Below are 18200 nucleotides of genomic sequence, written 5' to 3'. Positions count from 1 at the left end.
TCTGGAGCACAAGTCTTATGAGGAGCGGCTGAGGGAACTGGGGTTGTTCAGTCTGGAGAAGAGGAGGCTGAGGGGAGACCTTATCGCTCTCTACAACTACCTGAAAGGGAGTTGTGGTGAGGTGGGTGTTGGTCTATTCTCCCAAGTAACTAGTGATAGAACAAGAAGAAGTGGCCTCAAGTTGCGCCAGGGCAGGTTCAGATTGGATATTAGGAAAAATTTCTTCACCGAGTGGTCAAGCATTGGAACGGGCTGCCCAGGGAGGTGGTGGAGTCACCATCTCTGGAAGTGTTCAAAAAACGTGTGGATATGGCACTTCAGGACATGGTTTAGGGGGCATGGTGGTCTTGCATTGATGGTTGGACTTGATGATCTTAAAGGTCTTTTCCAACCTTAATGATTCTGTGATTAAAAATATATATTTTTTAAACAATGATTTGAATAGAAATTATATGTGGTATTTTTAGTTATATTGCAAATTTGCTGTACTGTATATTGACACCTACTTTAGCATTTACTGCATTGCAGTCAGATCCATCCTGATAGGGTTTATCTGTTATCTCATTCAGTTCCCTCAGAAAAATGAAATTATGTATTTCTCTTTGTGCTCTCGAAGCAGAAAATTCACGAGGTCTGTTGTATTTTTTGATACTGGGGTTATAGACTTCCTAATTTTTTCTGCAAGCTTATCAATGTTTGTAAACAAGTATTTGTTTCTAACAAACTCCTCCTGCCCTACTGCCTAAAATTCTGTGGTCCAGACAGGTAATTCTGAATACGAGTGTATTTTCTTTGGGGAGTTCTTGGTGGAGTGACAAAGGGAGGAGATGATACTCACAATACAAGATGTTAGAATACTTAGTGCTTATTCTTCTAGCACTAGAATGGAATTCTTACCAATGTACAACATATTTTTACAGCAGTATAATTAATTTTCTCAAGGGGTCAGGGGCTTTTTTCCCTATGTGGTAAATTATACGAAGTCTTTGTGAGTTAATTAAAAATCTTACCTATTAATTACCTACACTGTGTGCAAAATAGCTGTCCATGTAAGTTAGGAATTTTTTTATCACTGGCATCTTACTAGCTAAGTTAGAAAAATGTGCAAATATCCTAAATATTGCTTTATAACCTTAGTTGGAAGGCATTAAATTGTGATTAATGTTAGTTGGCATGTCTATATTATAAACATAACATTCATTGTGACTGACATAGGGACTAGGTATGAAACATAGCGGATGTCGTTATTATTTAATGAATTGCACTTACATAAATACCAGTATTATTAGTATTGCCATTTTTGGTAGTAATATACCGTTTTGGGTCAGGGTCTGGGAAGATTAAAATCATCCTAATTCTATGATGTTTACTTGGAATAATACTGTTATCAGTGATTCGAAGGATTAACTCTAAGCTGGATTTTTGTAAGTATAGGTTCAGAGTGATTAATGTTTTTGTTCTTATGCTGTAAGTAAACCTTAATATCTTCCTATTGGTTTAAAACCACTGACTACTACTACCGTTAGCGTCGGGAGGATTTTTTAGATGCAACAGTCAGCATTTGATTTTGATTCATGCTGCACCTCACTCACATGTGTGTCGTTCCTGAGGGTTGTTTTGAGGGGGTTGGGATGTTTGTTTGTTGGTTCATTGTTTTCTTTTTTGTTTCGTTTTGTTTTCCAAAACGAAGTGAGGCATATAATATGTCCTGAAAAGGGAAGCTCCGGTGTTCATTGTAAGATTTATTCTCTGCTGTTTGTTCCTGGTGTGTGAAGTGATGGTGCGTAGGTTCACAGGCAAGAAGATAAGGAGGCTTTCAAAACGGACCCTAAAGACTTATGCAGCGCTTGTTATGTCATAAAGTCAAAACCAAGAGAAAGTCAAATTAAGATTGTGGTGAAGGTTTGGCAGGAACACTTTTAAAACTAATGTGAGTACTGAATGCATAAAAACAGTAATCAGGTTGGGAGTCATATGCTGGAAGCAGCAAATGTGCAACATTATCTACAAAGATAACACAGAGTGTTCATTTTTCTTAGTATTTAATTTAACTACCAGGTTTTTATTGCTGCTTCTGCTCAGTCCTTCCATTATTAGCTGAAGTCGACATTTCCCACAAAAGTTCATCCTTGGTAGTAATAATTTGCTGCCATATAAAATAAATGACTTAACATAAAGGATTTTACTGATTGCAGTGCCAGTTGGCACTTTCTTGTTCTCTGTTGAAATGAACACAACACATTGTCTATTACAGCTGCACGACTATCCTGTGACCGCAGTATGTTGCAAGTTTTAGCATTATTGCTTTTGCATGTATTTTTCCCCCATAAATTATTCTTTCCAGAAGAATGTTAATTAGTAACTGATAGATATGAAGATTGCCAGGGACAGCCCATTAATTCCATTTACCTTAATGGCACTTAGATCTTAGCTTGCAGTACAGCTGTATTCAGACTGGATTATAAATGTAATTTTTTGCATCATTAACTATGCTGATTTATCTTAGACAGCAAAAGCATAATTATAGAAACGTAGAACTTGCAATGTGCCAGTTTAAAGTTGTAGCTTTGCTCTTTTGTATTTACATCATTGTAAAACAGCATAGGTTTTGAATATTTAGACTGGGAAACAGTTTTTATCTCTTAATAATTAACTTGTGCCTTGTACTAGTCATTTCTCATTTCTGCTTTTATTTGGATTTTTTGAGGTTTTATTTTGTTTGTAGTTTGTTGGGGTTTTTTAAGTGCGTTTTGTAACATGTTTTGCTTTTGACTGGTACAATTACTGGATATTTGCATAGTAATTGACCATCATTAGCAAAGTGTTCATTCTGCTCAAAGAGTATTAAGGAAGGTATGTGTAGCCTGTCTCTGACTTCTGTGGAGGCTCCACGGAGGAAAAACTTACTGCCAGGAGATTTCGTCGTGATTTTCACATCGCAGTCATCATGAATGCCCTGGTTAGGAGTCTGATAAACATTGTGTTGGGCCAAACGAGTACAAATTCAGATACCAGCTGCAGACGGGAGCCGATTTGATGAGGTGCTAGTCTTCCACAGAGCAGCCAGGAAATGGCAGGTTCTACTTGATTTCATGTATAATGTTAACAGTTGGGAAACCTGACCTGTCTGGTATCTTAAAAGCTTTTGCCATGTTTTTGGCATGTTTTTCTTTGGTTTTGATCAGCAAAGGATATGTAACCCTACACTGATACTGTGCCTTTGGTGTAGTATTGTCTTATCAATATAAAAGTGATGTCACAAATCCCCATCCTGATAAGTGCATAATGCTACTTAAAGTGTTAAACTTCCAATTGCAGTTAATAAAGACAAGAAGTGATAGAAAGAGAGAATTTGCACTGGTAATGCCATTTCAATAATCATAAATATGAAAGGAAAACTCAAAGCAATTGCTTGCAAGATGTTTCAGAAATGCCATGTATAAACAGTTCTCAAGAACACACTGGATTTTTCAGTATTTCACACTGCTACGTACTGTGAATGTGCTATGTGGCTCCTCGAATACAGTGTGAACTGAAGTTTTTTTGAAGGGAGAAAGGAGAAGAAAAAGTTTCCAATGATTAATTCAAATTGGTGATTGCACAGATGCCTTTTTTTAATAACATGGATTTCCCACGTGTGGAAGGGTCTGAGCAGATACAAGTACATTTCAGTATAACAAACTACACTGTTGTTTTTAATTTTGTATTTGAGTCTTTTGGCTTCCTCTTCTTTCAAGCTGTAGGCAGCAACCATCGTAAATGCAATCTGCTACGCAAATTACAAGGAGATTACGATAAGTACAGTTTTCTCAGTAGTGCCTGAAAAGGCAGAAGCACTTTTAAGAAGACACAGGAAAAAAGGAAGGGTAGAGGTCTGGAGCACTGAAGTTTGCAGCTGCTCCTGAAGGAAAAGTATTTTTTTAGTTATCCTATCCCATAGCAGAACTGTTTGTGCCTGCAGCTGCTCCTGAGAGCTGCCAGGGTAAAAACTTCCCTCCCGCTAGGTCAGGCTGTCTTTTGAAACAAGAACCAAGAGCCACATGAAGTGTGGTAAGGGGTTGCTCTGAGCTAGGAAGAAGAGGTTGATGGAGGAAGTGGTGGGTTCAACGCCGCATTCAGGCACAGACTTCCACGGTGACCTTGAACCATTACTTACTCTCTGTTCCCATCTGTAAGATGAGGATAATATTTCCTGGCCTTTTAAATGTGTCACAAAGATCCTGGTCATTAATGATTAATCCTGGCACATGAATGTGTACAGTTACATAAGTATTAAGATCTGGACATAATTGTCAAAGCTGAGATCCAAGGTCAAGTCTTGGTTTGAACTTGTTCCATCAGAGTGTCAAGATAAGCAGGAATAAGTTCTGGTGGATAGGGTTCATCTCTAATATAATTTCAGTATAAAGCTAAAAGAGCTTTATAGCAGCAGGAGAAATGACTTTTTCATTGGTGATGTTGTTTTTATGATCACAGATAATTAAATGGGTAGAAAATAAAACCAGACTTAGGGCTGAGCGCCCTGCAGGTATCTAAGAAGAGAGAAGCAAACCCTTTGGGGTTGGCACTGCCCTTGTAGTGCCTTCCTTGTTTTTTCAGACTTCTTTCATTAGTTGCTGCTATCTTATCAGGTCCCTCTTACCTATTCTGTGTTATAGATATCTCTGGGGCAGAGCTTTTACTATAAAAGCAGAGACAATGTACCCATACGGTATCTATAGGCATCAAATTATACATAAGAAACGAGTCCTTCAAAATAACAAGAGCTGTGCTGTTTATGCATTGTGGAGTTTCTTTTCTGAAAAGATACGCTAGCATGGCAGATGTCTTTAAGTACTTGACTTGCAGGCAACAACTAGAGAGTTCACAGACAATAAAATTGGCTGTCTTCACATCCATAGGTACTTGTGTGAGGTACTCCAGACATAGATGATTTTGAATCAATTATGCCTCTGCTGCCTAGTGCTAAGGCATAAGGCTGTGAATGAGAACAAGTAGATTTGCCAAAAGTTCTAGCACAGCTCAGTTTTCATATCTTAATTACCAGCCTGTAAGTGGTCTTTGTAAAGCACTGTGAAATACTCAGATGATACTTCCTATTGTGTTTAAGTTCATAATATACATGAAATCCTTTCCAACCTGATTAATTAAGAATACTCAACAGCACCCTTCAGCTTCACTGAATGTTAAGTGATACTGCACTTCTGGCTGGGGGTCAGCTGCAGTGATGGAAGAACTCTCAAGACCACTTGCTGGCAGTAGCTCAGTGTCTAACAGCTTCATCCCCTCCTTTTTGCCTGTATTATGATTCCTATCCACGTGTTAGTTCATCTGAGGTTCCACCTGGGAGGGACACAGAACATCCCTTCTTCCACACTGGACTATAGCCTGCACCACAGTCCTCACTCGGTCAATGAACCTGTGACTACCTTGTGTGTATCAGGTTCTATACATCACCAATATAGTCAGAGCTGATTTGGGATAAGGGCATCCAGTTTGAGTTTGCTTGAACTAAAATCATGGAGAGACCAAAACCAACATGAAGTAACTTTAAACAATCAGAGAATTCAAGAAAAGAAGTGAACGAGGTCCAAGCCAAATCCCTAGTATAGAAAGAAGCCATGTCACAACCTGCCGTGGCGGTGAAAAAGTGAATGAATTCTCCCTTCTTATATTGTCCTTTCACAACAGAAAAAACAAAAGTAATTGAAGTAGTCCCATAAACTGAAGGCCCCTACTACTGCCACGTTTTTTACTTTGTAGATACATCAATATTTATTTATGGTAGTGGACTCCTGGAAGGAGTGGAGATTGCTGTTTTAAGCCTGTTTTGAGGTATCTTGAACTTTTGGGCTAGTACTTCTGTATGCACACAAGTAACAGGAGTTTTTCCTTCCTTCTTTTGTTTCATTTAGTTCTGGTTTGATCTACAAAAAGCTCAGAAGTCAGGGTCAGAATGGTACTTACCTGGCAATACTTTTGTCAAAATTTTAATTTTGACATATCATTCAGATAAAACTTCAAAGATGAAATTGCATGGAAACATACACTCTTAAGTTTTCATCTTTTTCCAAATGATATAAAACCACGCTGAGAATTATTTCATGCATCACATTTCAGAGATGGGTAGGAAGGGATTAAAGCACTTCAGGTAGTGAATGAGCCGTAACTATATTCTCCACAGCTGTTCAGTGCACTCAGGATTGCACTAATGATTCAGTCACTAAGACTGACAGGAGACTTGGAATGAAATTCAGTGGCAATCTGTAGAGAATTACTCAAAAAGTATGGGTACCCAGTGCAGGTATAAGTGTGTTCTTTTCATAAAAAAGGAATATAATTTTGGTTTTGTACCGTGAAGAAAATGTGAGGCGTTTCAACTGGTGGGGAGTTGGGTTAAGTAATGTAATAATCTACATTTGTTCTAAATTATGTCTTTTCTGTCTTTTCCTATTTTTTCCATCCTAAAGAGTCTGAAGCAGAAATCAGGTTGACCTTAATTTTACAGTTACAAATACCTTATTAAAATGCAAGCCACATTCTGACTACCTATTTCTCTCATCTTCCTGGGATCTTGCTTAGCTTAGTACCAACGTTCTTTACGCATACATGGTTACTAAGCACAGCAAGGTTTATTTTTGTTGTTATGTAAGCTCTCAAACTGTATCAAGAGAATTTACTACATTTTTTTCCATTTTCCAATTTCATATTTTTCTCTTTTAGTGGAAGTGAGTTTCCTGAACACACAGTCTCAACCTGGTTCAAAAAAATCAGGCAGGTTTTAGAGCTAATAATGTTATGGAGGAAGTAAGCAGGTTAATGACTTCTATGGACCATAATCTATGAGCTGAGTAAAGTTAAAAGTATTTTTTGCATGCAAGAAGATATCATTCTCTTAGTGATCTGTATGAGGGCTATAAATATAGCTGTGCACATTATTTACCCTCATACTTAACCATTACCTGTTACAAGGGTATATTCAGCTGCATGTGCAAAATATAGCACTTCAGTTCCCATATATGAAGAGCCTGAGGAACATTATTTTTGTGTGTTGACTGCTAGTGATTAAATTAATTTAAATAAAATTGTCTTGAATCTCAAGACATGAGGCAATGTGATGGCAGTTGGTAACATAGTTTTATATCCTTGAATTTTCTTAAGAAGGACAGTAGAACATTTCTTCTGAGAGAAGGGAACAGAGATGTTTTATGTGCTTTTTTCCAGTGCTGACTGGAAAAAAAAAAAAGGAAAAAAGCCTATGGTCCGATAATTATACCTGCAAATGTCTACACTGGCACCTGAAGTGAAATTGTTCCTCTGCCAACACCCAGGATAAAAGTTTTCTGTCCCCATAGCATTTTTTTTCCTTTCATGGTGGAAGGTATGGATTAAATGATGTCTTGGGGTCCCTTTTAGTCTCTTATTCCCCAGTTCTACAAGTATGGCTTAAGAATTATAACTTCTCCCAGTGTTAAATCTTAACTCACTAAGACAGATTTTGAAATATGTTGAAATGTTATAAAAGTATAGATTTCATACAGTATTTTAATAATGTCTGAGGCATCCCTGGACTTTTTCAGGTAAGAATGTATATTTTTAAACATTCTAATTATACTCTACACCTTAGTTCTTAATGGTTACTTCGGAGTCACCAGAATAAACATGGTAAATAAAAAGTGTTTTTAAAATAGGCTAGGAAAGCATAGCAGCATGATCAGGAAGGTTGCATTGCAGAATTATTATCCCACTCCTCAAACACACACATACGCAGTCACTTCTCTGAAAAACAAGTAGTAGTTTGTAGAGACCACTTTGGACTCTCATACTTGTGAGCAATTCACTTGCAAGAGTGAATCAAGTGCCTCTCTGCCAGTTCTCTGTCTGGCACACATCCTGCTTCTATTGTTGTTGTGATTAGAAAGACCCACTATTATTAAATACCAATTATAACATTTGGTCCAGTTTTCTGAAATTCATTCACATATGAATGATGCTATTGGGAATTTGTTGTGTAACCCTCATTATGCCTGCCAGCCTTTTGTTCCGAGCTCTTTGCTTAAGCACAAAACATGAAAATGCCCTTAGCTTTTATTAATGTATTCTTAGTCTCATCAGCTTATTTTTTCTTTGTTCTTGGTTGAAGCTGAGAAAACAAATGACATTTGTGAACCTTGGGTTTTTATCTTTATTGGTATCTTTAGAGAGACTATAAGATTTATCTCTTTTTGGTTTAAGCAGTTGTTTTGGATTTAATCATATTTTTGCTGTCTGCCACCACTCATTTAAGTGAGCATCTGAAAAGAAACAATCTAGCCCTTCTTTCCTCACCGCTTTAGTAATGCCTACTAGGAGTGGAGAGAGTAATTCTCTGACTTTCAAGGTGGTCTGTTTCATGTTAGTCTGTTCTTATGCTGCAATTGTTGTATTGAACATTGTTGACTGGATAATTGAGCAATATGACAAACATACCCCATTTGGTTGACTTTCATCTTCTCTCCTTTGGGAGACTCTTTTAGGTCTGGTAGAACTTTGTATGTCCTTTAGATCAGCACTGGGGAACAATCACGTTTTTGTAATTTGGAAGATTATTATCCATGCTATACTTGCTCTGTTTGTTGAAGAAACTGGTAAACATGTTTTGAATGAGATGGAACTGAAGAAAAAGAAAGGGCCATCCCATTCCAGAAAACGAGTTGAATACCACCCTGGAGAGTTGTTCTGAGACATGTGAGGCAAGTCACTTAACCCAAACTTTTCTCAGACATCTTTACGGATTGTGAGTCCAACTTGCAGTTGTAAGGCTGTGTTTAATCAGTGTAGCACCTTCACAGATGAATCTGAAGCCAGGAACTGTGTGGTGAACATATGAAAGGCAATACAATAGTAAGTACTATTAGGTATATTAAATTGGGTAACTGAAATTACTGTACACCTTTATTCTTCACTTTGAGAAAATACCATCTTTTATCTAACAGAGAAGTTAAGTTAATTATACTTGTGAAGCACTCGCATCCTGTGTCAACGAAGACTGTAGGAGAGCCAATGAATAGGCTGATAATTCCCATTGGGAGTGAGGTTGCAGCGTTATACAGTAAATGAGGTCTGGGACTATTCGTTGAACCCCTTGGACAAAACACACTGTTGAACAGTTGCTCATTAAGTGAACATTGTCCATCTTCTGAACAGAACAAAGCCGGAACCTTTCCAGAAAAACATGTGAACATATTTTAAAAATGTACATTCATAAGTGTGTTAAATTAAGGCTTATAGGCATTTTGTGGTTTTAAGGGTTTGATCTGCAACCTTAATGTTCTTTTAGCACTGTGTGTTTCTGTATTTAGCATATGTAAACATACATACACAGATTTGTTCCAGTTTGACAGTCCTTCACATGTTGTTAGTGTGTTTGATTAGCATAATCACTGTGTGATTATTTCTCACTAGCCTTAGCATATGCAAATTCTTGTCTTTTGACTGACAATCATTATTAGACAATCAGAGTATAAGGATTTGCATAATCTCTATGTGGTTACAGAATTTCTGTGCAATACCACTACGAATGCAAATCCTTTTGCTCTGCCTGGTTTCTGTATATTCAAGCGATTTGCCAGAAATACTGCTGCTGCCTCAGCATCTCATTGCCAAGTGGAAAAATATACACGAAAAAACAAAAAATGAAGCCAGAGAGAAATACTAGAGTCACATCGGAAAGGTGATTAGACAACTGCTACAATTAAATAGGTCCATTAAAAAAAAAAAAAAGATAAATCCTTACACTCTTATAAGATTTCAACAAAAGAATAAAAAAATTACTTTGGGAATTCATTTGGAAGTACTATTCAAGTTACATAAACCAGTTACATTGTTTGTGAATTCACTACAGTTTTCTTTTTGATAGATACCACTTTTTAAAAGAAAAGTAAATCTTGTGTAACTATTGCACATTATTGCAATTGTTGCAGGCATTTTATATGAATTATTTTATATTTAACTAGGTTGAGTAATATTTCTGTTTTATGTACATGAAAAGCATCAGGTTAGTTCTACCCTGTTTCATTGATAAGAGCAGAAATGGTAGACACTAAGATGTGTAACGCTGAGTTCAATTCACTGCATAATTATTCATGATAATTACTGGGGCAATACTGAATATATTAGCTGTAAAAGGATAAGCCATGCATGGTAGCACATCTAGAACATGTATTTTAGCCATTTAACGTCATATTGTTCTATTTGCACATGAAACCAAAATACTGTTGAACGTTCATTTGGGGGGATTTCATTATGCTTACTGAGCTCTTCCCATCATTCCTGTGGAATTGTGTTCTTTGGTTGGTTTATGAGATTCTTATTCACAGATCAATGTGATGTTGGAAAAAAACCCTGGACTGCTAGCCCTAACAATGGGACATATTTCTTATGGAAATACAGAATATCAAATACACTGGATCAGTATATTTGATCAGGATCAAATCGCTGAGCTGTTGTTGAACTGTCCTGTTTCTGACCCGGATACCAGAATATTAAGGATGCATCACATGGTTTGTAACTTATAAGTCTGACACTTCTGGAAAGCATCAGAACTATGCTGCACAGGGTTTTTTGGGTTGGTTTTTTTTTTTTTTGCATACACAGTTAATAAATACTTTGAAGAGGTTTAAGATGGATGTGCACACACAGAAATCAACTGGAATGTGTGACACCTAGTGGGTGTCCTGGAATACTTCCTGGAAGTTTTAGAGCATGGTTTGTCCAGCTTGAATGTGCAGCTGCATGCAGTAGATGCCAAATATCTCATGTAGAAGAAGGAGCTACCACTCAGCTGAACAGTGCCTGTAATACAGGCACTCTATATGGGCAATATAAGGCTGAATGTGCAGCAGTTCTCCAAAACATTAGAGCTTCTGCATAAATAATAGTATAATAATATCCTATCATATAGCTGCATCTGTACAGTTGACCAGCATGATTGCAGGGGAAATGATTGTGAATTCTTGATGCTACTGAGATAGGAGAGGAACTGCTCAATTCTCAGTTGGAAATAGTCAAATTATGCCCTGAGAAAACTTCTGGTTCAAAAAGTCCCCCAGCTATAAATGACAGTGGCTTGACAAGACTGAGGAGCCTTCCTACAGTTTTAGTAACTGCTCTTCTGTGTTTCTACTAGTATGTCACAATTATAATGCAGTAGGCAGTTTTAAGTTTGAAGTGTTTGGTGTTAAAACTGAATTCATCATGCAGTTTTAAAAATGGATTAAGTTCACCAGTAAGTATAAACTGTGGACGGTATGATAATATTTTGTTCTTTTTTGCTTGGTAAGGCATTGTGTATGTGGTTGGTACAGGTTTTACTCTACTTCCAATGCACTTATTAATTTCACCATTCATAGGAACTGAAGAGAATGAATGAAAGGAGCCCTTACTGAATTACCTTTATTTCTTAGTAATTTTACAATTAAAATTTTCACATAAGGTTTAACTTATATGTAGAAAAATTAATACCTTGCCTGCAAGTGGAATAATATTACAGTGTGCTTGTTTGACTTATTTAATTGTAAGTACAAAAAGTATTTTTCTAGAAATGAAGACCTATGGTAAGAAACCATACTCGGAATATCAGTCCTTTAATGTTATTTTCAGTGTAACATTGCATTGTGTTAGCATGTGGACTTTAAGAAGTTCTGAGAGGTGTTGATAGCTGTGTCACTGAATTCACTTACCTACTCGAGTAATGGAGGTCAGTCTTTTGGTGGGTAATTTTTTTGTAAATTACCACAAAAATGATCTACAGCAATTTTTTCTTGAGAGCTTCAATGACCTGATGTGTTTTTCTGCTCGCTTAGTAAAGGAGCACAGTGATTTGAGTCAATCTTTTGCAGGTAATTTCTTTGGCTTTGAGGTAAAAATACTTTTGTATTTATTTGATTGATTTAGGCCTATGATATATATGTTCTGAACAGGCTCTAGGCATCCACATTATCTTCATCCCTTCACCTGGATGCTTTTGTTTATAAATGTTAGTGCAATTCCATGTTTACTGCCAACCTCAAGCATTTGAAATGCTCATGTCGTGCCCCTTGGCTTTAATACATAATTAAAAAAATAAACCAAAAGGAGTTATTTTTATTTTATATTCTTTTGTGATTTGAGCTTTCACGGATCAATCTTGCATGCTTTCCTTTGCTATCGGTTTGTTGTTGTTTTTGTTTTTAACTCTTATGCCTCTGAGACAAGGAATCACATAAAAAGGACTGCTAAAAATTATATATATTAAAGTTTATTGAAATTCAGGAGGAGCTATATGTTTAAATTTCAGGTTCAGAATAACAAAAATTCTTCACAAAAGTAAAAGAACACAGTAATTATTTGTGGAAATCACGTAAAATTTACATTTCCAAAGGATCAAATTTCTCTGTAGGTAAAGTTTACCAGCCCAGGATCTGCTTTCTGCAGATATTTACTTAAATTTAATGAGATGGAGATTTGGCTACAGAAGACCTTCAAGTATAGCAGCTGTGGTGATTCTGCAAGAGTTGCCCAGGCAGGTAGGATAACATGGGATCTCCTGCGTCAAGTTCTTGGTGATTTTGTGGTAGATGTTTCATCCAGAAAAGTTCATGCAATAGCCACTTCTTTCATCTGCAGTCCATAAAATAAGGAGTTTTTTCATGCTCTATGGTAAGCACGAGAACAAAGAAAAAGAACAAAGAAAAATCTGGCTAATGTCATTGGTCTGACAAGGCTGAATTTGAAACAAGCAAGCAAAACCAAACGAGAGCAGTGAAGTCAAAGCTGAGAAAATGGAGTAAGGGGCCAACTTCTGCTATGCGCTTTTGGTTTAAGCCTGGATTTTGCTGAAGTATGGTAAGCCCCTGAAGATCCTAGGAAGGGAGTACAGTATTTGATCAAAGAAAGTAAATAATATCATGTTGCCACAAATTTCAGCTTGAATAATTAAGAAATACATTATATTATTGCTGTGCATTTTATGCATTGAAAACAAAAATTAACTAAATTAATTATGAAACCTTTCATATTTATCTTTGTAGCCCGAACTAAGTTATCTTGTGGTCTGCAGTGAACCTTGAGCAATGTACTATCCCTGGGCTGACTACAAGGAATAGTGTGGCACAGCCTGTGCTACATAGTAAGAAATTGTGGAATTGTGGAATATATCCAGCATACCTGGTACTGGATAGAGAAAAACAAAAGATAGTGAACAAGTCAAAGACAGGGCAGCTTGCCCTTTTTGCGTTGGAATTTGCAGTGTAAATAAGCTGGCGAGAGGAAGTAAACTTCTTGCAAACCTTGCTCTCCTGCACAGCTTTGACAGCTGAATCATAATCTTTCATGTGAATTGCAAACCTCTCTGTCCTTCATTGTAAATGGGATGTAAACTAAATCAGTTGCATCTAAAAAAAAAACCAAAAAAACCAAAAACAAAAACTCAGTGATTGTAATATAGCACTAGTAATGAGTAAAGATTAGATTTTATCAAAGTTTATCATGGTAACTTTTATTTTGAAAGCAAATACGATTTACAGCAGTCAAAATACAATTTATATGTGTAATTAGTAACATTCAGTGAGCCTAGAAGAGCTTGGAGATTCTGTGAAGTATCTCACCACTTGCTGATTATCTCAGCTACATGATATTATTTCCCTCTTTATACTTCCCTGCAATTCTTGCTCTCTATTTTCTGGTAATCAGCTGTCTCTTTGTTCCTCTGACTCTCAGCAGGACTTCTGTCTGTCTTCCAGTGTCTGTGAGGTCTGAGTGCTTATCATGCTGCACCTCAGTATCCTGTTACCTCTCTCAAATTTCCTGCATAAAAGTTCTGGAAGCTTATCTGGTGCTTTTGGACATTTACTTGAAATTTATGGATTGGTGGTATTTCCCAAATGAAATCTCCAGGAAAAAATAATAATGTCAAATACCACTCCAGCATTCTGCCCCAGTATTGGAATCTGGGGTGAGGTTTGGAATTTTAATTCTGCTTTGCAGTATCAAAGAGCAATTGGCAGAGAAGAGATTCTTATTCTGAAACAGCTTTTCTTAATCACCTTGGAGACTACCCAGAACACTTCATTTAGAGCCACAAACACAAATCATCCAGTTCACAATAAGGCCATGTAGCTGTATATCTAGACGTCTGCATCTTTAGAAAGAGAAAGGGAAGTGTGCACATGGAATTGTGTATCAGCAGATAAACAAGAGAAAATCTGTAGAGTGATTAGGAAAGAAACTCTACATTTATCCATGAGACCAAAATAAAATTAAATACAAAATAGACCAACCATTCCACATATTCATGATTTTTCTGAATTCTGAAAAATTATTTGTCTCATTCCTAACATACGAGCATCAGTTCCCCCAGAAATCCAACCCCATTTGGAGCTATAATTCTTACTGTGAAGATGGATAAATCCATCTCAAAAGATTAGTTGTTCCATCTTATGAACCCTGGTGGTACCTTTCATATAACCCTTAGAGAGCTTCTTTGTCGGCTTTCTTAACTTACGGCACTTGTGAGATAATGTGAAAGAGTTTAACATGCTAACGCTGAAGAAGGCTAAACTAATAGTGTCTCACAGCTGTGGTTAATGTGAAGGCAAACAGTTACACTGGATCAAAGAATGCACAATTTCTTGTTACCATGTACTGGCTTATTCATATATCTGAGCTTGAGGTTTCCCTAAGTATTTTAGACCTGCAGTGGTCTAAAAGCAGAAATTTAGGCTCAATTTCTCCAAACTTCAGCAGCAATGAAATAGCATCGGTTAAGACCAGGTTATGCTTTAGTATTGAAAATCACAGGTTACTCGTCTGTTGGTTCTGCTGGCATAAGAAGTCACTTCTTGTGTAGCAGAGCAGTTGAACAAAGAAGAGCTGTTACTGTCTATTTGCTTTCCTACGTGATGGCGTTCTTTCTGGTCTATACAATAGCATTTTTGGACCATAGGCTTTTTCCAGATCATGCTACTGAGTAAAAGAAGTGCCCCTTGCACATGGTTTGATTACTGCTGAAAGTCTTACACAGCACGCTGTAGTGTTTCAGAGCTCGATATACTCTGACCTTAGCCATTAGTGTTATTTTGGGGTTACGTTACAGTGGCATCCCCAATTTCTAGGTGGGATTGGTGTTCTTTTATGGTGGTGGTTGCACAAAGATGTATGAACATTTGCAACATCAAATGGAAGAGGATGTTCAAACTGAGCATTTCTTCCAAACCTTTCTAAAGAGGTCTGCCATTTTCCTTGCTCTCTCTTTTTTTTTTTTTTTTTTTTTTTACCAATCTGAATGTCTTTTCAACAGGAATTACTTTAATGACCTGTTTCATATCTGACACTAAACATCTGTCAGGTGATGCAAAATTTCCATAGTGAGCTGTTTTGGATTCACTGCATAGAGGCCATGACTGTCTACTGTTACAGCTTCCATGAATAATTGATTACTCTAAGGAAAAACTCTGATTCTTTATTTATCAAATAACCCATTGCTAACATACTAGAAAAAAATGAATCATGGGGACATAAACATTGAAAAAAGTTTGGGTTTTTTTTATCAAGACACATACAAATTACACTGTGTGAATACTGGTTATCATCAGAGTTAGACAATTAGTTGTATTTGCATCATCAAAAACTGTGACTTTTTAACAGTACAATTTTTAACAAAACTTGGTTTTACCAAGTGCTATAAAGCTATTACTAGATTTTACAAATAGCTGTCAAATGCTTCTTGTGAAAAAGAAATATAAATAATTTTGACCAGTGAATTTGGGGAAGCTGATTTCAATCCTCCATGTAAAACCTTTTGAGTAGCTTTTGTGAAATTCTCTGCCAAAATCATGCATTTTTTTATAGGACCCTGACTTGCAGACGCTGCAAGATCAGTGTTCTGGTAGAGGTTAGTTCAGAATAATGCTTTTCATGAGAGTTAAAATTCATCCTTAAAGTAGGGTTTATTCAAAATAGTTTCTTCTAAATGACTGTGAAGATAATCTTTGGAGGATTTGGATTTTTCATAGGTTGTGTAGAAGTTGTTTTATAGAAAAGATTAATTTACTGGTTCCTGGGAAATTACTTTTTTTTTCATAATCCTGAGCTATTGTGTGTTATTCTGGCATTATTTGTATATAATGTTCATTCACATTTGCATTGGTCCTTTTCTTAGTAATTTTATTTTAAATATTCTTGTTTCATTTAGTGAACTAGCTTTTCTAGGATATAAAAAACATAAACTGGTGTTGTGATAGGGAAATTTGTTCAGCATTTACAGCTTTTAGCTTTCTTCAGCAAAAGGATATCAGTACATATAGAATTGAACTAAGGATATGTATTTCATATTTCATAGATAGCTAATGATACTTTTTTTGTTCCTTTCTGTATTACCTCTTTGTAAAACTGCACGAAGAAGAAATATTAACTTTTCAAAGAAAAATAATAGCTTTCTGTAGTGTGGGGCATGGTATGACATGATGCAGAATCTGTTTTGAGACTCTAGTTAACATAGCATACAGTGAAACAGGAAAAGCTTTTATTTTTCTTTTTCTTTTCTCCTTACAGATGGACCCAATTCAAAAAGCTGTAATAAATCATACATTTGGGGTTCCTCTTCCTCATCGAAGAAAGCAAATCATATCATGCAACATTTGCCAGCTGAGATTTAATTCTGATGTAAGTCGATCATTTTGTATCAGATTAGAAATACTTACTTATCTTCTAGGATGTGTTATAATTTGCATAAATTGAACCTAAATGAAACGTTGTGATTTCAGTTCGTGGCTCAGCAGATGAAAAGGCTGTAGGATGCTTCAAATAAACACAATTATTTGGTAGTGTTTATATACCCGGCCAGATTTTCCGTGTGGATAATATCCCTGCAAGCTCATCAACTTCAGTTGTGCTGCACAGAGTGTAAATAGGAAAATGGATTGATCCATTACTGCTAATAAGGCTGAAATATTTGCTGGGTCCTAATTCTTCTACCAGCCCTGGTTATGTTTGCCTTCCTTTTCAGTCAGTACACGTTGGAATTTATCCAGATATACTTATAGTGCTTGTATACCTACCTTCCTTTTTCTACCTTTACAACTATGTCTAGCCAAAATTGTCTTTTAATGTTCCTGTCCTGCCAGTACCAGCTTTTTTAAAGAATAAAAAAAAAGCAGGTGATTGTTTTATCAGTTGGGTCCCACCTTACATCCTCTCACTCCTCCAGCAATGAACTAGAGCAAGCTGAACTGGAGATGGTCTCTAATATACAGAGGAAACACGTCCCCCATAATTACTCAAGCAAGATGTGCTGTGGTGCTCTTTGCCAAGGAATACCTGCTATGTCACAGGAAAACCTCTTAGAATTTCGCTCCTTTATTTACTTCTCCAGGATCCTTGTGCGTGCAGACAGAACCCGACACAGTACAATATATTGTCTTCTGCTATTCCAGGCTCTCCAGGAAGTTTCTTGAGATAGGCATCGCTCATGCAAACTTATCTTCCCCTACTAAATGTCTTTCAGTTACTACCTCTTTTACTAATTTAAATATGGAAGTTTCTTCTGTTAAAATAAAAATGTTTGCGTTTAGAGTGAGGTTTAACCCAAAAATGTCCACAACATTCCTTCCTCATGCTAGTCATATGAAGAAGTGGAGTAATTCTTGTGTGCCGTTGCTTCTTTGTAGGCAGCTATTTATGTACAGTTTGTACCTACTTCTAGTTTATCAATTATTTATGAAAGCCATGAACTTGTCAAAAACTTAAATTGAACCTTGAAGCCTTATTTTAAGGATTGCCCACCTAGGGATGAAAATAACGCAGCTCTCTCCATTCCCCTCAGCTTTTTATTCCTTAGAAATAATTTTAACAAGATCTCAGTCACAATTTCCAGGCCGGTCAGCATCATGTGCTTACTTTCACTGATGACTCCAGGTTTTCTAGTTCATGGATTGAATGGACACCTTCTTATAACATTGACATCATTCTCAAACAGTGGTGCGAGGAAGGGTGATACATTCTCTGGAGCAGTTGTGTCCCTCACAGATAAAAATAGAAGAGTCAAATTAGGCTCTTCAATTTAGAAGACAGATGCTAGAATTAGGACTGTGGATACTGAGCCTTTCATAGGGAGGGGACAATGGAGACTTCTGGGCCACAGTGAATGCACTGACTGAGCATCCCAGCTCATCACTCATAATTTT

General features: G+C 36.7%; 1 protein-coding gene across 1 annotated transcript in view; it reads left to right on the top strand.

Annotated features, from left to right (window-relative positions):
* Nucleotides 1-18200, top strand: part of ZNF385D (zinc finger protein 385D) — a 149408-nt gene that overhangs the window by 37019 nt on the left and 94189 nt on the right. The window contains exon 3 of the mRNA XM_010288934.1: nucleotides 16570-16680. Coding sequence (XP_010287236.1) covers nucleotides 16570-16680 — 111 coding nt within the window. The remainder of the gene's footprint in view (nucleotides 1-16569; nucleotides 16681-18200) is intronic.

This window comes from Phaethon lepturus, unplaced genomic scaffold (genome assembly GCF_000687285.1).
Source record: "Phaethon lepturus isolate BGI_N335 unplaced genomic scaffold, ASM68728v1 scaffold1476, whole genome shotgun sequence".
In the NCBI taxonomy this organism is placed as follows: Eukaryota; Metazoa; Chordata; class Aves; order Phaethontiformes; family Phaethontidae; genus Phaethon; species Phaethon lepturus.
This window is presented reverse-complemented; position numbering and strand designations above follow the sequence as displayed.